The sequence below is a fragment of the Eubalaena glacialis genome, chromosome 8 (genome assembly GCF_028564815.1).
Source record: "Eubalaena glacialis isolate mEubGla1 chromosome 8, mEubGla1.1.hap2.+ XY, whole genome shotgun sequence".
NCBI lineage: Eukaryota > Metazoa > Chordata > Mammalia > Artiodactyla > Balaenidae > Eubalaena > Eubalaena glacialis.
In genome coordinates, this window is record NC_083723.1 from 61,938,515 (window position 1) to 61,955,805 (window position 17,291).

At 37.9% G+C, this 17,291-nt stretch overlaps 1 protein-coding gene across 4 annotated transcripts; it reads right to left on the reverse strand.

Moving 5' to 3' along the window:
- Positions 1–12,884: 12,884 nt before the first annotated feature.
- ARL4A (ADP ribosylation factor like GTPase 4A) lies at positions 12,885–16,826 on the reverse strand. 4 transcript variants are annotated; one of them, XM_061197742.1, is made up of 2 exons: positions 16,590–16,826; positions 12,885–15,447 (listed from the first exon to the last, which is right to left on the reverse strand). In XM_061197742.1, exon 2 carries the CDS (start codon positions 15,359–15,361, stop codon positions 14,759–14,761), a length of 603 nt encoding a protein of 200 aa, XP_061053725.1. In that variant the 5' UTR covers positions 15,362–15,447; positions 16,590–16,826; the 3' UTR covers positions 12,885–14,758. The 4 variants fall into 4 exon arrangements, with proteins under 4 accessions (XP_061053725.1, XP_061053724.1, XP_061053723.1 ...); XM_061197741.1 differs by having other exon boundaries at positions 12,885–15,450; XM_061197740.1 differs by lacking the exon at positions 16,590–16,826 and adding an exon at positions 15,888–16,000.
- Between the last annotated feature and the right edge of the window lie 465 nt (positions 16,827–17,291).

A 17,291-nucleotide genomic window follows, 5' to 3' on the forward strand; every position in this document is an offset into this window, starting at 1 on the left:
TTTTTACTCGAGTTATGAGTGAAACCAAAGGGAATGGGAAGAAAGCTCTAAAAGAATGAACATGGTCATTGTGCTGGATTGAGTGCCTTTCTAGTTTTAAAAGTAGCAGTGACTTTCTGGTTTTAAAATCATCCAAATCCCAAGTAAGCAACGAGAGTTACTTGTACCTACACTAAGACAGGACTCCAAGATGATGACTGTGGCAGTTTCTAGATATATAGAAATGAGTCATAAACTGAGACCTAGGTGCCCCCAAGATGCAGATAGTCTTTTACGTGGCTACTCAAACATTATGAGTTTACATGAGTTGCCTATGAACTCTGTGAACTTGTAAGCTATAAAGAAAGTGTCACTGTGCGGTGTCCAAGATATAACCATAATGGGTCTCTCATGTGGACTTTACTCTGAGTTTCAACCAGATTGCAACAGGCTTGAGATCCTTGTTGCCATGTGACCTAGTACCCATGCTCCATATCAAATACAGACAGACCACTGCAGTTGAAGTAATACCAGTACCTAGCTTAGGAATATCTTTATACTGTACAATATACAATGGGGGGGGGGTGCAATATGCTTAATATAACATTTAAAGAGTTGTCCATTTCTGTAATGTAGGGAAAAAGGTAGCTTTAATGCATTTTTTATTATATTACTATTGCCTTTTTTTGTAAACTCAAAGAATATTTTCTCACTGTAAATTGATTTTATTTGAAAATTGAGCATCTCGGGTTTTTGAAGGCAAGTGCTGAGAAAGCATAATGGCTTTCTGAGCCAGGATCTGAAACTCAATTATTAGAGCAGTGATTATATTTATCTCTAAGATGACTTATGGCAGAAAACAGGTTGACATTCATTCATCTGGATTTATTTATTCTACTTGCACCATATAAAACTGGATCAATTTCTCCAAGTGCCTTAACTTCCCTCCTTGGAAGCCATGGAGCAATAACTTTTAATTGGAGAGTGATAAAACCAAACCACATATCCATATTGTTGAGAGGCTTAACTAATAAGTATGTTTTAAAGACACTTTATGTAATGAAGAACTCTTTCACTGAAATAATAAAAATTGTAGTGATTTGCCTGTAAAGCCATTAAGTATATGTAATGATATAACTGATAGACACAAAAATTCTAGAATATTGGCTTTATTTGATAATATAATAAATTTTATAATACTGACTTTAAAATCACTGAAAAAATATAGTATTCAAAAGAATTACATGGTATTAAATAGGATAAAATTCTGATCCATTGCAGTCTGAAGCTATACTCAAAATATGCCAAAGGCCCCCAAGTTTGGGGCTGGGAGAAGCAGGACACCAGAGCTTTAAGGAACAGCTATGTTTCCTATTGCTCAGTATCTGTCCTAACTGACCATGGAGGGAGACTTCATCCTAACCTCTGGCCTTCTACAGACCAACAAGGGCAGAAGAAAAAGAAGATTAAAAGTGACAGAATTCAGAAGGCCAACTAGAAATTAACCTTTTAGTATGTCAATTCTTACTCTTAATGGAGAAGAAAAGCATTCAGCTGCATCTGTCAAAACCTACTGGTCTCTTCTCTGTGCTCCTGGAACCCTTTGTATTCCTCCTCTATAACCCTTATCACATTATCATAGGAATTGTGAACATGTCTGCTCTCCTTATCAAATTCTGAGTTCTTTGTAGACTAGGTCTCATCCATCTCTGTATGCCTAATGCCTGCTACCATTAAGTTCTGTGAATGAATATATAAAACAAAATAATAGAATATACACATCAGATCTGAAAAACAGTAATAACCTCCATTTCCAGAACTTTACTTCTATAATACCTATACATTAAAAATATGTGTAAAAAATCTAACTTTAAATTTTAGTTTTAAAAATGTGTTATTCCCTTCCTTCCTCCCTCCCTCCTTCTCTGTCCCTTATTTGCTATTCAGTGAAAAAGCCATTTGGCAGGTCCAAGAGGGCAGGAAGGCAGCCCAGCAAGATCGGCTACTTATAGGTAAATTCAACAAATAATATATTGAGATAATGGAAGCCAGTTTTCCTACTGTCAGAGAAGGAAGGTACAAATATGGAAAGAGAGAAAGCTATAATGAATTCTGTGGTGAAAAGAAATAGGAATTGGAAGTACTGGTGTGTACTCATGGATATAAATTAACAAATAAATATGTGTGTATAAATATGTATACATATATACATATATATGTAGAGAGAGAGACATAGAGAAATGGTGGTATGTATGTGTATAAATTTCCTTTTTCCACTAGAGGACCCTAGAAGCAGTAATACCCCAGTAATAAGTATATCCTGCACCCAGATCTTAGTTTAGATGCCACTCTCCTAAAAGAAATACAGCAAAATGGCTGATCTGAGGGCTGGTACAAGGAGAGAACAGGATGAGCTTGACTGTGCCAGAAAGTAAGGAAGTGCTCAAAGAATGATGGGTATGTGTCAAGACGACCCAGAAGCCAGCCTGAAGGGGCTCCTACTGGTCAAATCTGGGACAATTTGAGCATCAAAATAATGACAGTACTGAATTATGGCTCATCGAATAAAATAGGAATTCATGAATCCTAATGATATAGATAGCTAAATAATGGGGAGAAAAGAAAGCTCTTCCTTACAGTTTAATACTAAGTAATGTAGAAGGAATGAAGGAATTCAAAAATCAACATTTCTCAACCAGTTTAGTAATAATTAATCAGGCAAGAGATAGTAATTGATGCTAAATCTAACTGATGAGTGTGAGCTGAGGAACAGGATTTTACAGTCTCAAAAATTTCCTCCTGCAAAATAATTACTAATTCCAAAATGTCAAAAAATTCATACTTTTACAGTAAAGAAACCTCAGAGACACCATCTTATTCAAGTGATCAAAGTGAACATCACCAATAATGAAAAAAATTGACACCATGTATCACATGACTGGACGCAAGGAAGATAGCAAACCAACACTTCTGTGAAATTTTGTCCAAAAAAATGCATGACCTGGACATAATTATGAGGAAACATTAGATAAACCCAAGTTGAGGAACAGTCTCCATAATAACTGGCCTATAATCCTCAAAAATGACATAGCTGAGAAAGTCAAGGAAAGAATGAGGAACTATTCCAGAATAACTGAGACAACCAGGTACCACAGTTGATCCTGTATTGCATCCCATTCATGAAGGACATTATTGAGACAACTGGCCAACCTTGGACAAAGTCTCTGGGAAAAGGGTATACAGAAGTTTTTTGTACTATTCTTGCAACTTTTCTCTCAGCTTGAAATTATTTCAAAATTATCAATAAAAGTGAAAAAAAATGTTGTAAAAGTGCAATTCTTTGACTCCAGTGATTGAATGTCCCAATAGTCAAGCTCATATAAGAAATAATCTGACACATTTGCACAACCAAGTTTAAACACTGAACGCACAGGAAGTGGTGACTCACCAAATGCCTCAACTGTGAATTACTACTGTGTACTGTCATTATTAGTTCTTAACATTCATCTAACACCTACATTATTGTATATAATATAGCAAAAGTAATGGTTCCCTGAAGGAGCTGTTCTAAAAAATTAAAACTTACATATACATAGGCACATATCCAAATATAATGTTTAGAAGCGGATGGAGAGCCATGGGTCAGATCTCACAAAGACCAAACTCAGGCTACTCCTCTCCCTTTTATTTCAGGTTGAAGGCGGTATAAACCCAGGTGTTCACACATTACTAAATTACTGCTCTGTAGTTTGAAAGGAATGACGATGACATCCTGTTTGTGGTCATGGCCAGTTGAGTACGACACTACACCTGGGCAACCCCAGGCCATCAACATTTCAGCAAGGCTGTGTAATTAAAGTGGTGACACTTGTTGCTTAGAAATATTGGTGACTTCCAGGATACAGCAGAAGCCCTCTGTCCACCTGACTTTTGGTTTCAAATGGGGTCAGAGGAGCCCAATAAAAGCAGAACCTGGAGAAACCTGGGCAGGCTGCTGCTCTTCCCTTTGAATCAGAGCTCCCTGAACATTCCACTCCGCAGCCAGGAGACAGAATTTCAGTGCTGAATCTCAAAACGCCTCTTTAATTCTCTCATGTTTATTTACGTCCAAACCTCCCCTTCCCTCTTCCAACACTGAGTTTCAAATAAACACTTGTTGATTATTATATAGACCACAGGTTGCCACATAGAGAATTGGCACAGATATAAACAATATCATCTTGGAAAGAGCCCATTCAAACTGCTGAAGAATCTCTGAAAATTACACCAATTGACAGAAAGTCAGGAATTGCAGAGATCTTCTATGCATATCCTATTATAAATGAGGCACTTCAGAGAAAATTTTATTGGTAAACTAGTAGTAGTAGTAATAATAATAATAATACTCTATCAAGTCAGAAATTACAACATTTTAAACCTAGGGAATTCGAAATAGTCACTCTAGGATATATGGGAATCCAGCCGTTGCTCAAAATGCGTTACCTAGATTAAAATGATATCAAGAATTAAGATATATTTTAATTGAAATTGAAACTTTAACCTAATAACTATAAATGTCAGGTATTAGGGCATGGATTAATGAGTAGAACATCAATATCAATTTTATTACTTTTTTAAATGACAAAAGCTCTGTTACCCACACCCTCCAATCCATGCCCAGGCTTGGAGGCATACATGTATCCCAGGATATGGTGAAATAAGTGATTTAAGCATTCAGTGTATCTAAAAACACCCCCAAAATGAGAATACCATATTAGCTAGGAAACATCAAATTAAAGGTAGAATCTGTAGTCCAGAAAACAAATTACTCTGATTCTTTAAAAAAACAAATTGATTAGAAAATAAGGAATTATAAAGCACTAAATTTTATCTTATACCTTTTTTTTAACTTCTCATACTTGTATGTATATGTATGTGTGTGTTGTATGCATATGTGGATTCATATTCATGAATTCATATTCATATTCTAAACTAAACAATTGTACAGGCCAGTGGTAAACATCTCTGAAAAAAAAGTTCAGCTCAAGCAACTTTGACATCAGTGAACATGAACAATAATAAAAGTTTTAACTTTTTATTATTTACACTTTGTTTTGTATGTAGCAGCAACAGGATATATAAATGCTGCTATATTTGTAGTAAATATAGTCTGAATAGAATATATCTCTGTAACATAAAATGATGGATCTACTTTCTGAAATTCAGGAGGCCTAGATTCAACACAGAGCCCCACCGAACCGTGTGACCTTGAGCAAGTTCCTTAACCACTTCAAGCTAACTTGCTCTTCTATAAAATGTGACTAATAAAACTATCTACTTAAAAGAATGCACAGCTAAATTTAAGTTCCAAATCTAGACCTAAAATAAACAGGATCTTGGGGAAAAGAACCTAACACTGATATGTTAGAGGGACTTCAGGGACTAAGAAAGTGAGATAAAAGCAATAATTGAAGCTAGTAACTAGACAGAATATAGATCAGAAAGGTAACAGTAGAAATGGAGATGAAAGCCAACTTTGAAGACATTTTAAGAGAAGAGATGATAAGAGAAAGAATTTATTTAAGATCATCTTAAAATGGGAATCAGATTTATGTCAATTCTTAAAACTGTAAAACTTTCCTATTGCTTTTAGAATTAAAATTAATTTTTTTTTACTCCTTTTCAGACCAACCTTCCAGCTAAGAGAAACTAGAAAAACGAGACAAGTTTTGTTTTTAAATCTATTTGAAAGGATCGGAGAGCTACAAAGACACTGAGGATTGGAGGGAAGGCCCAAAAGGAAAAGGAAACCCAGAGAGATAATCTAGCCTAACCTTTGTTAACTGCCAGCAGAAAAAAGTAAATTTTCTCTGGAGAATGATGACAACCCATAGAGCTCCAAATATACTGAAATTGTAGTTATATGTATGGTAGTCGGTCAGAAGAAAACCAGAAATACAAAAGGGCAAAATTTGATTAAAAAACAGAAGACAGACTTCCAGATAACCAAATGTTGGTGTTATCTGACAGGCGCTTCAAGCCATAAATTCAAGAAGCTCTACAAATCCCAAGCAAAAGAGATACAAAGAAACCACCCCTAGACACATAGTCAAACTGCAAAAATTAAAAACAAAGAAAAACCTTGCAAGCAAACAGAGTATAAGACATACTACCTTCATAAAAAGCAAAAATTATGCTAAGAGCTGACCTCCCAACAACAACAAAGCAAGAAGACAACAGAATGACATGCTTTAAAGTGCTAAAAAAAAAAAAAAACCAAAACCAAAAACTCCCAACCTAAAATTCTATTACACAATGAAAATGTCCTTTAACAATAAAAGCAAAATAAGTATCTTCAGAAACCAAAAATGGATGGATTTTTTGCCAGCACATCATACTCAAGAAAATATTAAAGGAAGTTTGTCAGGCAGAAGGAAAATGATCCCAGACTATACCCCAAGAGATTCAAGAAAAATAGAGAGCAAAAAGAATACGCAATAAGTAAGAACGTGGAGGATCTTTAACCTGTAGAAATAAAATATACAACAATAATAACACATATATCACAAGTGAGGTAAATGCAGTTAAAAGCGTCTTGTTTTGCATTGTCCAAAAAGTGGAACTGGCAAAAGTACTAATTTATATTAGGCTTCAGTAAATCAAGGATGTATGTTGTAATTACAGTAGAATAATAGTAGAAGAATTTGTACCAAAGTCAATAGAGGGGAAAATTAATAAATGCTTGCTAAATTGAAAAGAAGGGTAAAAAGGACATTAAAAAAGAAACAAAAATGGTCAAACAAATGTAAAAATCTTATGGTAGATTTAAACACAAACAGCAGTAAGTTGTAATCAAGTGTATAAAGAGTGAATAAAAGCAAAAAAAACAAATAAAAGCAAAAATAAGTACTCTCATTAAAGACACAACGGTCAGACTGGATAAATATCTTCCCCTGATCTTTCAGCTTCACATCCTGCCATTCTCCTTTTTCTCGCTAGTTCTCACCATACTAGTTTACACTCAGTTCTCAACTCCATTAAGTGATTTTTGATGTCAGGTCCTTCGTTCCCTCTGCCTGAAATCCTTTTCCCTCTAGCCTTCCCATAGCTCTTTAGATAGATCTGAAAAACTCTTCTTCAACTACTTTATCAAAAGAAAGTCAGCCATATGGTTTTCCATTCCTCAGCCCTTTGTTTCCTTCATAGCACTTTTCACATTTTATTTTTGCTTACTAAATTGACTCCCCCGTTAAAATTAAGCTTCATTCATTTGTAAATTATGTACGTATGTAAGTGTTTAGTATGTGCATGTGCCCTGGAGTGTTTCAAGGGCTAAGGATATAGCAATGGATAAATCCCCTGCCCTGGTGGAGCTTACTTTCTGGTGCAGGAGATTATCACCATTTTAAAGTGAGAAGGCTGTGCAGCTTCCAGAAATGAAGTAACTTGCATTCAGACACACAGCTAATACATGTCACGATCATGATTTAAACTCACCCTGTAAAATTTTAAACAAGCACCCAGCTTTTAGCATGGGAAGTTGTTGACAGAAGGGCTGAGCAAGAAGGACAATTTTTGTCTACCAAATTGAAAGACAAAGTGTTTTACTTATTTACTTGAATAATCAAACGTGTCAGGGATTTAGTATAGTGCATTCAGCACTGCCCATGTTCTTCAGGTGTTGCTCCGGTCATATGCCTTTGATTTTTCTTTATCATACCTGTTAGTCCCAAAATAATCGGGTATGATCATGATCACTAAAACCTGTAACACTCAAAGTTCCCAAGAGGATTACAGAAAAACAACATTGTAGGCACTAGTTAGGACTTCTCTAAATCTCTAACTGGTCTCTATCTTTTGTGAGATGAGCAGAACTCCCTGAGAATTTCTCGGACATTTTATGCCTCTTAGCATAAAGTATACGCAAGTTCAAGAGAAGGAAAAGTAGCTATTCCTTTCCCCTGAGCTCTCTCAGATTTCCCCTAAGCCATCTTATCTGAAACATCCCTGGATTAGACATGTTTCTCAGTTTAGTTAGACATCAGTGTCAAGCCAATGAAAAAAATCCCATCACATAGAAGAAAAGAGATCAAAGGTAGCCAGGTAAATTTCTGCTAGGCCAGTTCTATTTATGATCCCTTTATTTTCACCACTCTAAGTACCATCCCTCTGTCACGTCCAACAAAGCAATGGTTTGTGAATCTGGCTGATCTAGGCGTGTTAAAAACCTAGGAAGAGTTAGAATATAAATTATTGGCTCCATCTCCTAGAGAATTGATTCACAATGTCTGAGATCGAGTCCAGGGATTTTAAAAAGCTCCTTAAGCCATTCTGAAGTCTAGCCACTTTGGAAAAATGTTGTTCTAGGGAATTCCATTTTGTCATTGACCCATTTCAGGGTATCTACAGACAGATGATGGATTAAGGGAAATAAGCACTTCTCATGTTAATATTGAAAAATACATTGGTCCACTGGAAGCCCATGGTTTCTAATCACTTGCTATTCAGTTACTCAGTTTCTGCATTAAAAAGAAAGAAAAATAATGACTTCATATTCTTGTTGACATTACACAGAGCTGCAATAGGAAGGCAAGAGTCCCTTTTCAATCAGAGACTGTTCTGTATCAGATGTTTTCCAATGCAAACTCCATGAACTTAAATTTTCACCAAACAATTCTGCAAAGTATGGGTCTCAAACTAAAAATGAAAAAAAAAAATTGCCTAGAAAAGTATTTTTCTTGATTGAGGAAAATATTCAAGTATCTTAGTTTATAAAAGAGAGGCTTCTAATGTATGGTATGTAAATTATTTTTAATCCCAAATTGAATTTTTTTTTTTTTTTTGGCCATGCCACGCAGCTTGTGGGATCTTAGTTCCCCGACCAGAGACTGAACCCAGGCCCTGGGTAGTGAAAGAGCAGAGTCCTGACCACTGGACCACCAGGGAATTCCTGAATATTTTAAACATACTGGAAGAACTGTATATACTAAGTAAACCAGAGTCAACATTTCTAATAGCGAATAAAATATTTTGTGAAACAAATGTACCTAAACATGTACCAAGTGGTGGCATAACCACACATAAAAAAAAAAAAAACAAATGAACAAGAATTTTACTGTATACCCTAGTGAGGTATAACCTAAGGACAAAAGAAACTACAACTATTGTTAAACCACTTACAGTAATCAAATTCTTGGTAGTAGTATTATTTTGAGAATGTAGTGAGATTAAAGTGGAATAAAGCAAAGGAATAAGTGTGTGTCACGGATAGCCAGGATTTTTGGCATAGGTGAAAAGAGGTACTAAGTAGTATCACTGAGGTTAAGTAAAGACCCTAGCATTATGAATTTTAAGCTTTGAATTGGAACTATCAGTGTCAATTACTGATGCATCTTTTTAAAAAAGTCCTATTCCATTCACTGAAAAGGCCTAGAAACAATGAAAAATTCAGTGGTTTACACAGAGGACTCTTCATACCATTTCCCACTAAAAGAAACCTGGGATCCTAGAAAAACAACAAGTCTGGTAAGGCAGGAATTTCTTGTAAAACTAGAAAGTAAAGAAACTATTAAAGATTACTAGGCTTATGTCAAAAGAACTTAGTTCTTCAAAGATAGGACAGTTTAAGCATGAATAGGGATAATACCTGCAAAGGACTGAAATATATCAAATACGTTTCAATGTGTAAGGTTATAATGGTATTCAAAATAAAACAAACCTCACTGGTCACCTTTAGAAGTTGCTAAGGAATCAACTTATCTTGAAAATTTGTAAATCAAAAGAAACAAGCATTTATCTTGCCTTTCCTTTAAGAACTGAACCTCAGGATAACCAAATCATTGATTCCGAGCCCCCTGCAGTGGAAGCAGGGAGTCTTAAACACTGGACCGCCAGGGAAGTCCAGAAAGTTTCTTATCAGCCAGTCCTGTCCAATGCAGTTATTTAAATTTAATTAAATAAAATTTAAAATTATGTTCCTCAATCACACCAGCCACACTTCACGCACTCTATAACCACATGAGGCTAGTGGCTTCCACATTGGACAGTGTAGATATAGAATATTTCCATCATCACAGAGTTTTATTAGATGTCATTGATTAAGACAATGACCATCAATGACTGCTACCAGCACAAAAAGAGAGACAACCAGACCATAGTACCTATGGATGAAAGTATAAAACACCATCTAAAGTAGTCTTGAGGAAACAGAGAAAAGTGAGAGCACATACAAAGAACAGGTTAAGCACCGAAAGGGAGATGCATTCAGCAAGATCCAGCGTGTGGGAAACTGTACAAAAATAAATTGCAGTGAGAGAGAGAGAGAGAGGGGAGAGGGAAGGTGGGGACAGGGAAAATAAGGAGGAGAGGGAAGAGAGGGAGGGAAGGAGAAGGGGGTGTGGTGCGAGGGGGCGGAGAGGACCTATAGAGACATATCAACCAATCACAACAGACGGACTGTTACTGATTGGATCTTGACTGCAAAAACTTGTAAAAACTTTAATCAGGGAAATGTAAACTCTGAATAGATATCTGATTATCTTGAAGAAGGATTATTAGTTTTATTTTATATGTGATGATATTGAGCGTGTTTTTTTTAAAGAGTTCTTATCTTTTAGAGACACATGCCAAAACATTTATAAATAAAATATAATTTCTAGGACTCACTTCAAAATAATACAGGGGTAGGGGGAGAGGAAAGGGGACAGAAAAAGATGAGAATATAGAGAAAATGGGACGAAAGTTCATTATTACTGAAAGTACACGAGAGATACCTGGGTGTTCATTACGGTTTTCTACTTTTGTATAAGCTTGAAATTTGTCATAATAAAAAGTTTTATTTAAAACTAGAGCATCACTGAAATGAATCAACTTCAGCATCTCTCTTCAACCACCCATGTTTTAGAATGCTGCACTTTTAAAGATATTTAGCACAGCTCACAAGCAAAGCTCCCTTCTTGTGTGTATACGTACGTGTACATATAAAAAATAAATTTATAAGATGTGACCCTTAGAAGACTGTTTCAGCTGGCATTGATTCAAGTTCTTAAACAAGATTTTACTGGATGCCTACTATAAAGCAGATGTTGTACTTCTAAAAAAGAACTTGTTAAAAAGGCCTGAATTTTATAGTATTGGAATTAAAAATTTATCAACTATACCATACTGCCCCTCAACACATACTGATCCGTACTGGTTAACAATAATAGCTACCATTCATTGAGTTCTTATCAAATGCTTGGTGGTGATGTTTACATTTACATAATTTCATTCAATCCTCTCAAAATTCTATGCAAGAGTCTTCATTTTACCAGGAAGGAATTCACACAGTGAGAAGTTCCAAGGAACTTGACAAAAGGTCACCTGTGTAAGAGTGGGAGAGCCAGGATTTGAACCCTGATCTGACCTCAAATCTCATGCTGTTTTTAGAAAAAACTTAACATCCACCTAAACTAGCCTCCAAGATAGGTATTCTTATATTTCTAACTTACATACACAGAATTTGACATATACTTTAGCTATGGTTTGTTGAGACTATTCTGATTGTCATATATTTTAATATTAACTTTGTGATTCGTTTACCATGCTATACTGGTTCATATTAAGCTTTAATTTAAGCATCCCAGTTTTCCATACAATGTGTAATTAAATCTGGTCTCTGAATCACATTGCTCTCACTCAGCTGATTATTTGAAACTAAGTGTATAGTTAATATTCTAAATTTTTTTATTGTGGTAAAATACACATAACATTTACTATTTTAGTTGTTTTTAGATGTATAATTCAGTGGCATTTAGTATATTCACAATGTTGCACAAGCATCACCACTATCACAGAATGTTCTGCTAAATTTAAACCTTAAATGTAAAATTCCAACCTCAAATGATGGTATACTCAACATTCCAAGTTCTATTAGCTAACTATTGAGTGTTACATCATCGAAAGTTTAAAGAAACATTCTTTTGTGTCACTGTTATAGCTGAAGAAACCATTTTGTTTACATCGCTGAGGAAACTGTATTAAATAGAACCTTGCAACACTGTACCAAAGACCTCTTTCCAGGTCAACATGAATATTTAATGAAACATTCTTTAAGTGTCAAATGCCTTGTACAAACAAAAACATTCTAAGTCTGCCCCTTCCTTCTGTTCAGAAAGCATCATCCTTCTACAAATTAGTCATTCTCTGTCTACATACATATATTTATGCTAGTAACTCCACTTTTTGGCTTCTAATGATTTATTTATTTTTCCATGATTAATTCTTAGTGAACCTATCTTTGCTGGCTACTTAAAGTGTACAACTATTTTTTTTCTAAATGTTTATAATCTATTTTAGAACAACTGTGGGCATTTAAAATTTAAGGCTCTGTAAGTATCAAAGCTTTTTTCTTTTTAACTAAAAAAAATTTTTACTTTGTTGATACTAATTTGGATTTAGAGTTGCAGTTCTTGATTGATATTTGGTATTAAACCAAATAATTTCAAATATAAGAAAATATTTTAGAAATACACTTTAGAAAAGGTGTACCTTAATAAAAAAAAAAAAAAAAAACTAGATGTAAAAGCATTGTCTAAACTCTTTAGGGTTTATTTCAAGACTCCTTATATCCTATCCTATGGTATTAACAGCTAGAATAGGTGGTGGAGAACCTGAACTTAGCAAACTGGAAAATTTTATGATGAGTTTTCTAGTTGAAAATGTGTTTTATAAATAAAAGCTAGTACAGTGTCCATGCCATTTTCTCTTTTCTTTTTGTTGTTCACTAAATATGAAACACTTAGATAATGTGGATTTGCTTATCAAATTCTTAGGCTACAAAACAAGGGTAACACATAAATTCTCAAGAGATAGTTAAAACATTACTATTTTACACAGAAGTACATAAAAAGTACAGGAAGGCTGAAAATCTAAATTGATTCACAGACTTTTCTTTCAGCAAGCTTTATTAATCCATCATGGATCTACTCATGTTTGTACATGATTTCATATAGTGAAGGGTTAAAAAAATAAAGGTTCTCCCAGAAAACAACCTTTGGTGCCTATGTCACACGACTACAGGACTGTGTAACCCAGCTTTCAAAAGTTGTTTTTCAACTACTAATTAGTAGTTTCATCAAAAGTGGAAGTACATACATTAAAACTCAAAGCCAAACACTGTTCTCCTAGTGCCTCAAGTAGTTTATTGGTAGTTACTATCCACATTTCCATGAATATAAACATTCTAAATGACTGTCACTAGTGCAGGTACATTTAACATGTGAAGGCTCCACAGGAAGCTACTTCATTTTGTGTGAACATGAACCAAGTTTCCAAAAACTCCATTTAAAAAAAACAAAAAAACCCAAAACCAAACCCTGCTAGCAAAGTGCATTTCTTTTGGTTATCTTCAAAACAAACAGGTGTTGGCTTTAACACATGGAAGTCATGTTGATTTGCTATATATGATCACAGGAAGCAAGTCTTTACCTGTAAATAAGAATTAGGTAAAGGTTTTTCCTCCTTTTAATTTAGAGGGTTTTTTTGGATTCCAAAGTAAACAGTACCAGTGAATTTTCATAAAACATAGCTTTGCTACTTTCCCCTTCATTTTCTATAATCGTAATTCTTATCTGCAGTACTGTATCATTTCTTCCTACCTTATAATCAGGACTAGACTGCCTGCATAACACTGTTCAGTTTGTAAACAAAAAGTTAAAGCTCAGAGCACATAAGGAAGGACCTCTCTTACATCTTCACTGCACAGTGCATTAGGTGTTGGTTATAAAGCTTCTGCTTCTCTCAAAACACTACAAAAATATATGAAAAAACACATCTGTGTTCAGCCAGCAAATATAATAAAACAAATATTTTACAACTGGAATACTTTAGAGACCATGTATTGTAATTACACCCTCTTGACTGAATTCATCAATTGCTTTCTTCATAAATCCATACATTTGTCAAAGCATATGCATTTAAGATTAGTCTACATGCCCAAATTTACTATGTAAAAGAGTTTAGTAAATTATATTAGGTTCTTTAATTGAAAGTGACTCTGACAACAAACTATTTCTAAAACAGCCTTAAATCCCCAAAAAGGTGTTTTAAACCTGACCGTGTAAAAAGATGCATAGCTATTTCTAGAAAGTAAAAGACTATACACCAAAACATGCTTTGTCAGAAAAACTAATCCATGCACTTGAATATGCCTCAAATACCTCTTTTTAAATTTTAAGTTAGACCAACTTAAACATCGTCTAGAATTAAGATATAGCATTACAGTATTTGATTCCAGAAAATGTCAGAATTCATTCAGCCAAACTTAAAAAACCAAGCACTGCCTCCTTGTCCCTTACTGGTTGGACCAACGTGACCAGTATGACTGTATATATTAATCTACCTTAACATTTCCATTCATTAGCATAACATACAAAGCCTTGCATGCAATTTCTTTGCAAAGGCTTCCCCCCAAAAGATGTAAGCACAAAACACTAGGCAGACACTCTTCAAAGTTTTATTTCACTAACTTCAGGTCAAATTTCCACAGCTGTTTTCTGGTCAATTTTCTATCTTTGCTTAGTTTCCCAAAATGGTAGTACCAAAAGATTTGTGGGGTAGGGAGAAGAGGCCATTTTAAGAAGCACTGCATTTACTCATCTTCCACAAGGCAACAGAGTTGGACATCTGATTGTTCAACAAAACAAAGCTTTAACAGCATCCAGGAGGGCAGGCAGGCAAACCAGGCTGTAGACACTCTTCCATTTGTCAAAATCAGACCACAGAAAACCTACTCCACACAGATCTAAAAGGTTATCACCATTCATCTTTTCTTTTTCTGCTGCCGCAACATTTTTCTTCTTTTAATTATCATATCATGTAGTTTCTCAAGTCCTTCCTTCAGTCCATCGCCTATGATTGCACAGGTGGGCTGCAAATGCCAGGGAGTTGACAAGCTCAGTTCACCCATTGCTAACAATTTCTCAATTTCTGAGAGAGACAATGAGTTCCTCAGGTCTTGTTTGTTAGCAACTATTAGCACAGGGACTCCTTGATTTTCTGATATCCTAGTTATTTTATGAAGTTCAGTTTTGGCTTCTTCCATCCTTTCAACATCAACAGAGTCCACAACAAACACAATGCCATCTGTGCATCTGGTATATGACTTCCACAGTGGCCTTAATTTCTCCTGACCACCTACATCCCAGAAGTGAAAAGTGACTGTTTTAGAATTTCCCAACGTTACCTTAATTTTTTCCGTGTTAAATCCTTTGGTAGGTACGGTATTTACAAATTCATTGAACTGCAGCCTGTATAACACAGTTGTCTTTCCAGCAGAGTCCAAACCCAGAATGACAATGTGGAAGGACTGAAATGAAGGCAGGCTGGACAGGATAGAAGTCTGGTCTGACAGCCCATTCCCCATTTCCAGCTGCAAAGAAGTGTTCCAAATTGAAGGGCTTTCTTCTTACTGCTTGAGAACTTCTCTTCCTAGAGGATCCAGCTACCAGACTGCTGAAGGGGAAAACGAGTAAGTTATTCTTGTGAAATAATGTACTACAACTGCTTTTCTCTCTTCCTGCTAAACTAAGCAACACGAGGAACTTGATAAATAAAACTTGCTTCAGTAAACAAACCATGTGAGATAAGAAACATACGCGATCCAAGGCAAACGAAAGAATAATCATTGCCGTTGAAATTCTTTAACATTCACTGAAATTGTAGTAATATGTACTTTTCTCTACCCCCCTGGGTCCCCAGACCTCTAAGACCTCATACCGGAGACAACCTAGTCACCAGCAACTGGTACCACAGAAGTGCCTTTTTTGGCAGAATATTTGTAACACATAATCTGATCTTCAGGATCTAACTCTACACGCTTAACAGCATACCCAAGGTCACTATTAGCCTCCGCGCGCCAACCGCCCCACCCCAAAATTCAATGTTCTCACCTCCCGAATTGGAGCCTGGATCCAAATGAGAAAGCATTGGCAGGCTTTTCTACGCGGGGGCAGAGAAGCACCCCACCGCCGCTCAGCTTAGCTCTCCACGCAGCTCTGGCGGTTGCCTCACTAGAAACCGTGGCTCCAGACTACGACCACGCCCACTCCACACGGCCCACCCCTGAGCCCAAATCCCATTGGTCACCTGCGTCAGCGCGTCCAAGCCACACGCACCCCCGCGCCCTAATTGGTGAGAGTAACTGCCGCTCCCAGCACGGCGAAGCCGGGCTCTCCTTCGGTCCACAGGCACCACCTGTTGCCCTCAAGTTAGAAAAGAGGGCGCATGCGGAGGGAGCCGAGCGACCCCTGCAGGGGAAGGGGAGCGTCGGCCGGTCGGTCAGGTCCCCGCCAGCCGGCTCGCTCCGCCCGCCCGGGCGCACCTGCAGCGCGGCCCACGGACGCCTCGCCTAGGATCTCACATCCGGGGCCCGCGGTCACCGCCGGCGCGTTAACCCTTTGTCCGCTGGCCGGAGGGTGCTCCCTGCGGCTGCGCCGGCCCACAGGAGTGAATGATCCGACCTGCGGCAGCCGCCGGGGCAGGCCCGCTGTCCCCGCAGCACGATCCCCTCACCTCGCCGCTCCCGCACCCGGCCGGCTCGTCTCCCTCGGCAGGGCGTGGCCACACCAGCTGCCCGCCCCACTGCGGCTCACCTGACTAACGTCCTTCCCTGGTCCGGACCCAAATGTGGCTCACTGCCGCTTGGGAGCGCGCTGATACCAGCGGGAGAGCGCCAGCGAGGCCTGGGCGGTGGCAGGGGACGAGACACTTCTTCCAAGGGTCTGGCCGGGCGCCGGGCTCGGGGCTGCCCTAACGGTGCTCGGCCGACAGCTACCGGCGCCTGCCACGGCCCCGCCCCCTTCCAGCGCTAGCCAGCCAGTGGGGGGCGTGCGGGAGCCGGGTCTCCTAGCAACGCCAAAACAAGGTCACGTTCGAACAGGCCTAGCGCTGACTGGCTGCGGGCCAGTCGGGAGGGGTTTCCGGTCTCAGCTCCGAGAGCCGCGGCTGTCTCAGACGCTTTCTGAAGCCGGCCGCGAGCTTCGGGCGGGCGACACCCGGGTCCCACCTTGCACCGCCTATCCTCAGGGCACCGTATGGCGTCCTCAGGGCGGTGGCCGATGACGTCGGGTCAGGGATTTCAGAGGACACCGGACAGGCGGGCCCCTTATATAACGGGGTGACGTGGACGTTCCTCAGTAGCTGCCCAGAGAGTCCTGGGCCAGCTTGGTGTCTGTAACACAACACTCCTTTTGCCGAGCAAATAAATGCTCTCTGCCACGTGATGCTACCAACATCTCCGTGAGGTGGCGACAGGTAGAAATATGCCGGGTTTTACAGATGAGGAAATCCACTGG

Coding starts and splice junctions, on each gene's coding strand:
- ARL4A (XM_061197742.1), bottom strand. CDS start 15,361: ATGGGGAATGGGCTGTCAGACCAGACTTCTATCCTGTCCAGCCTGCCT.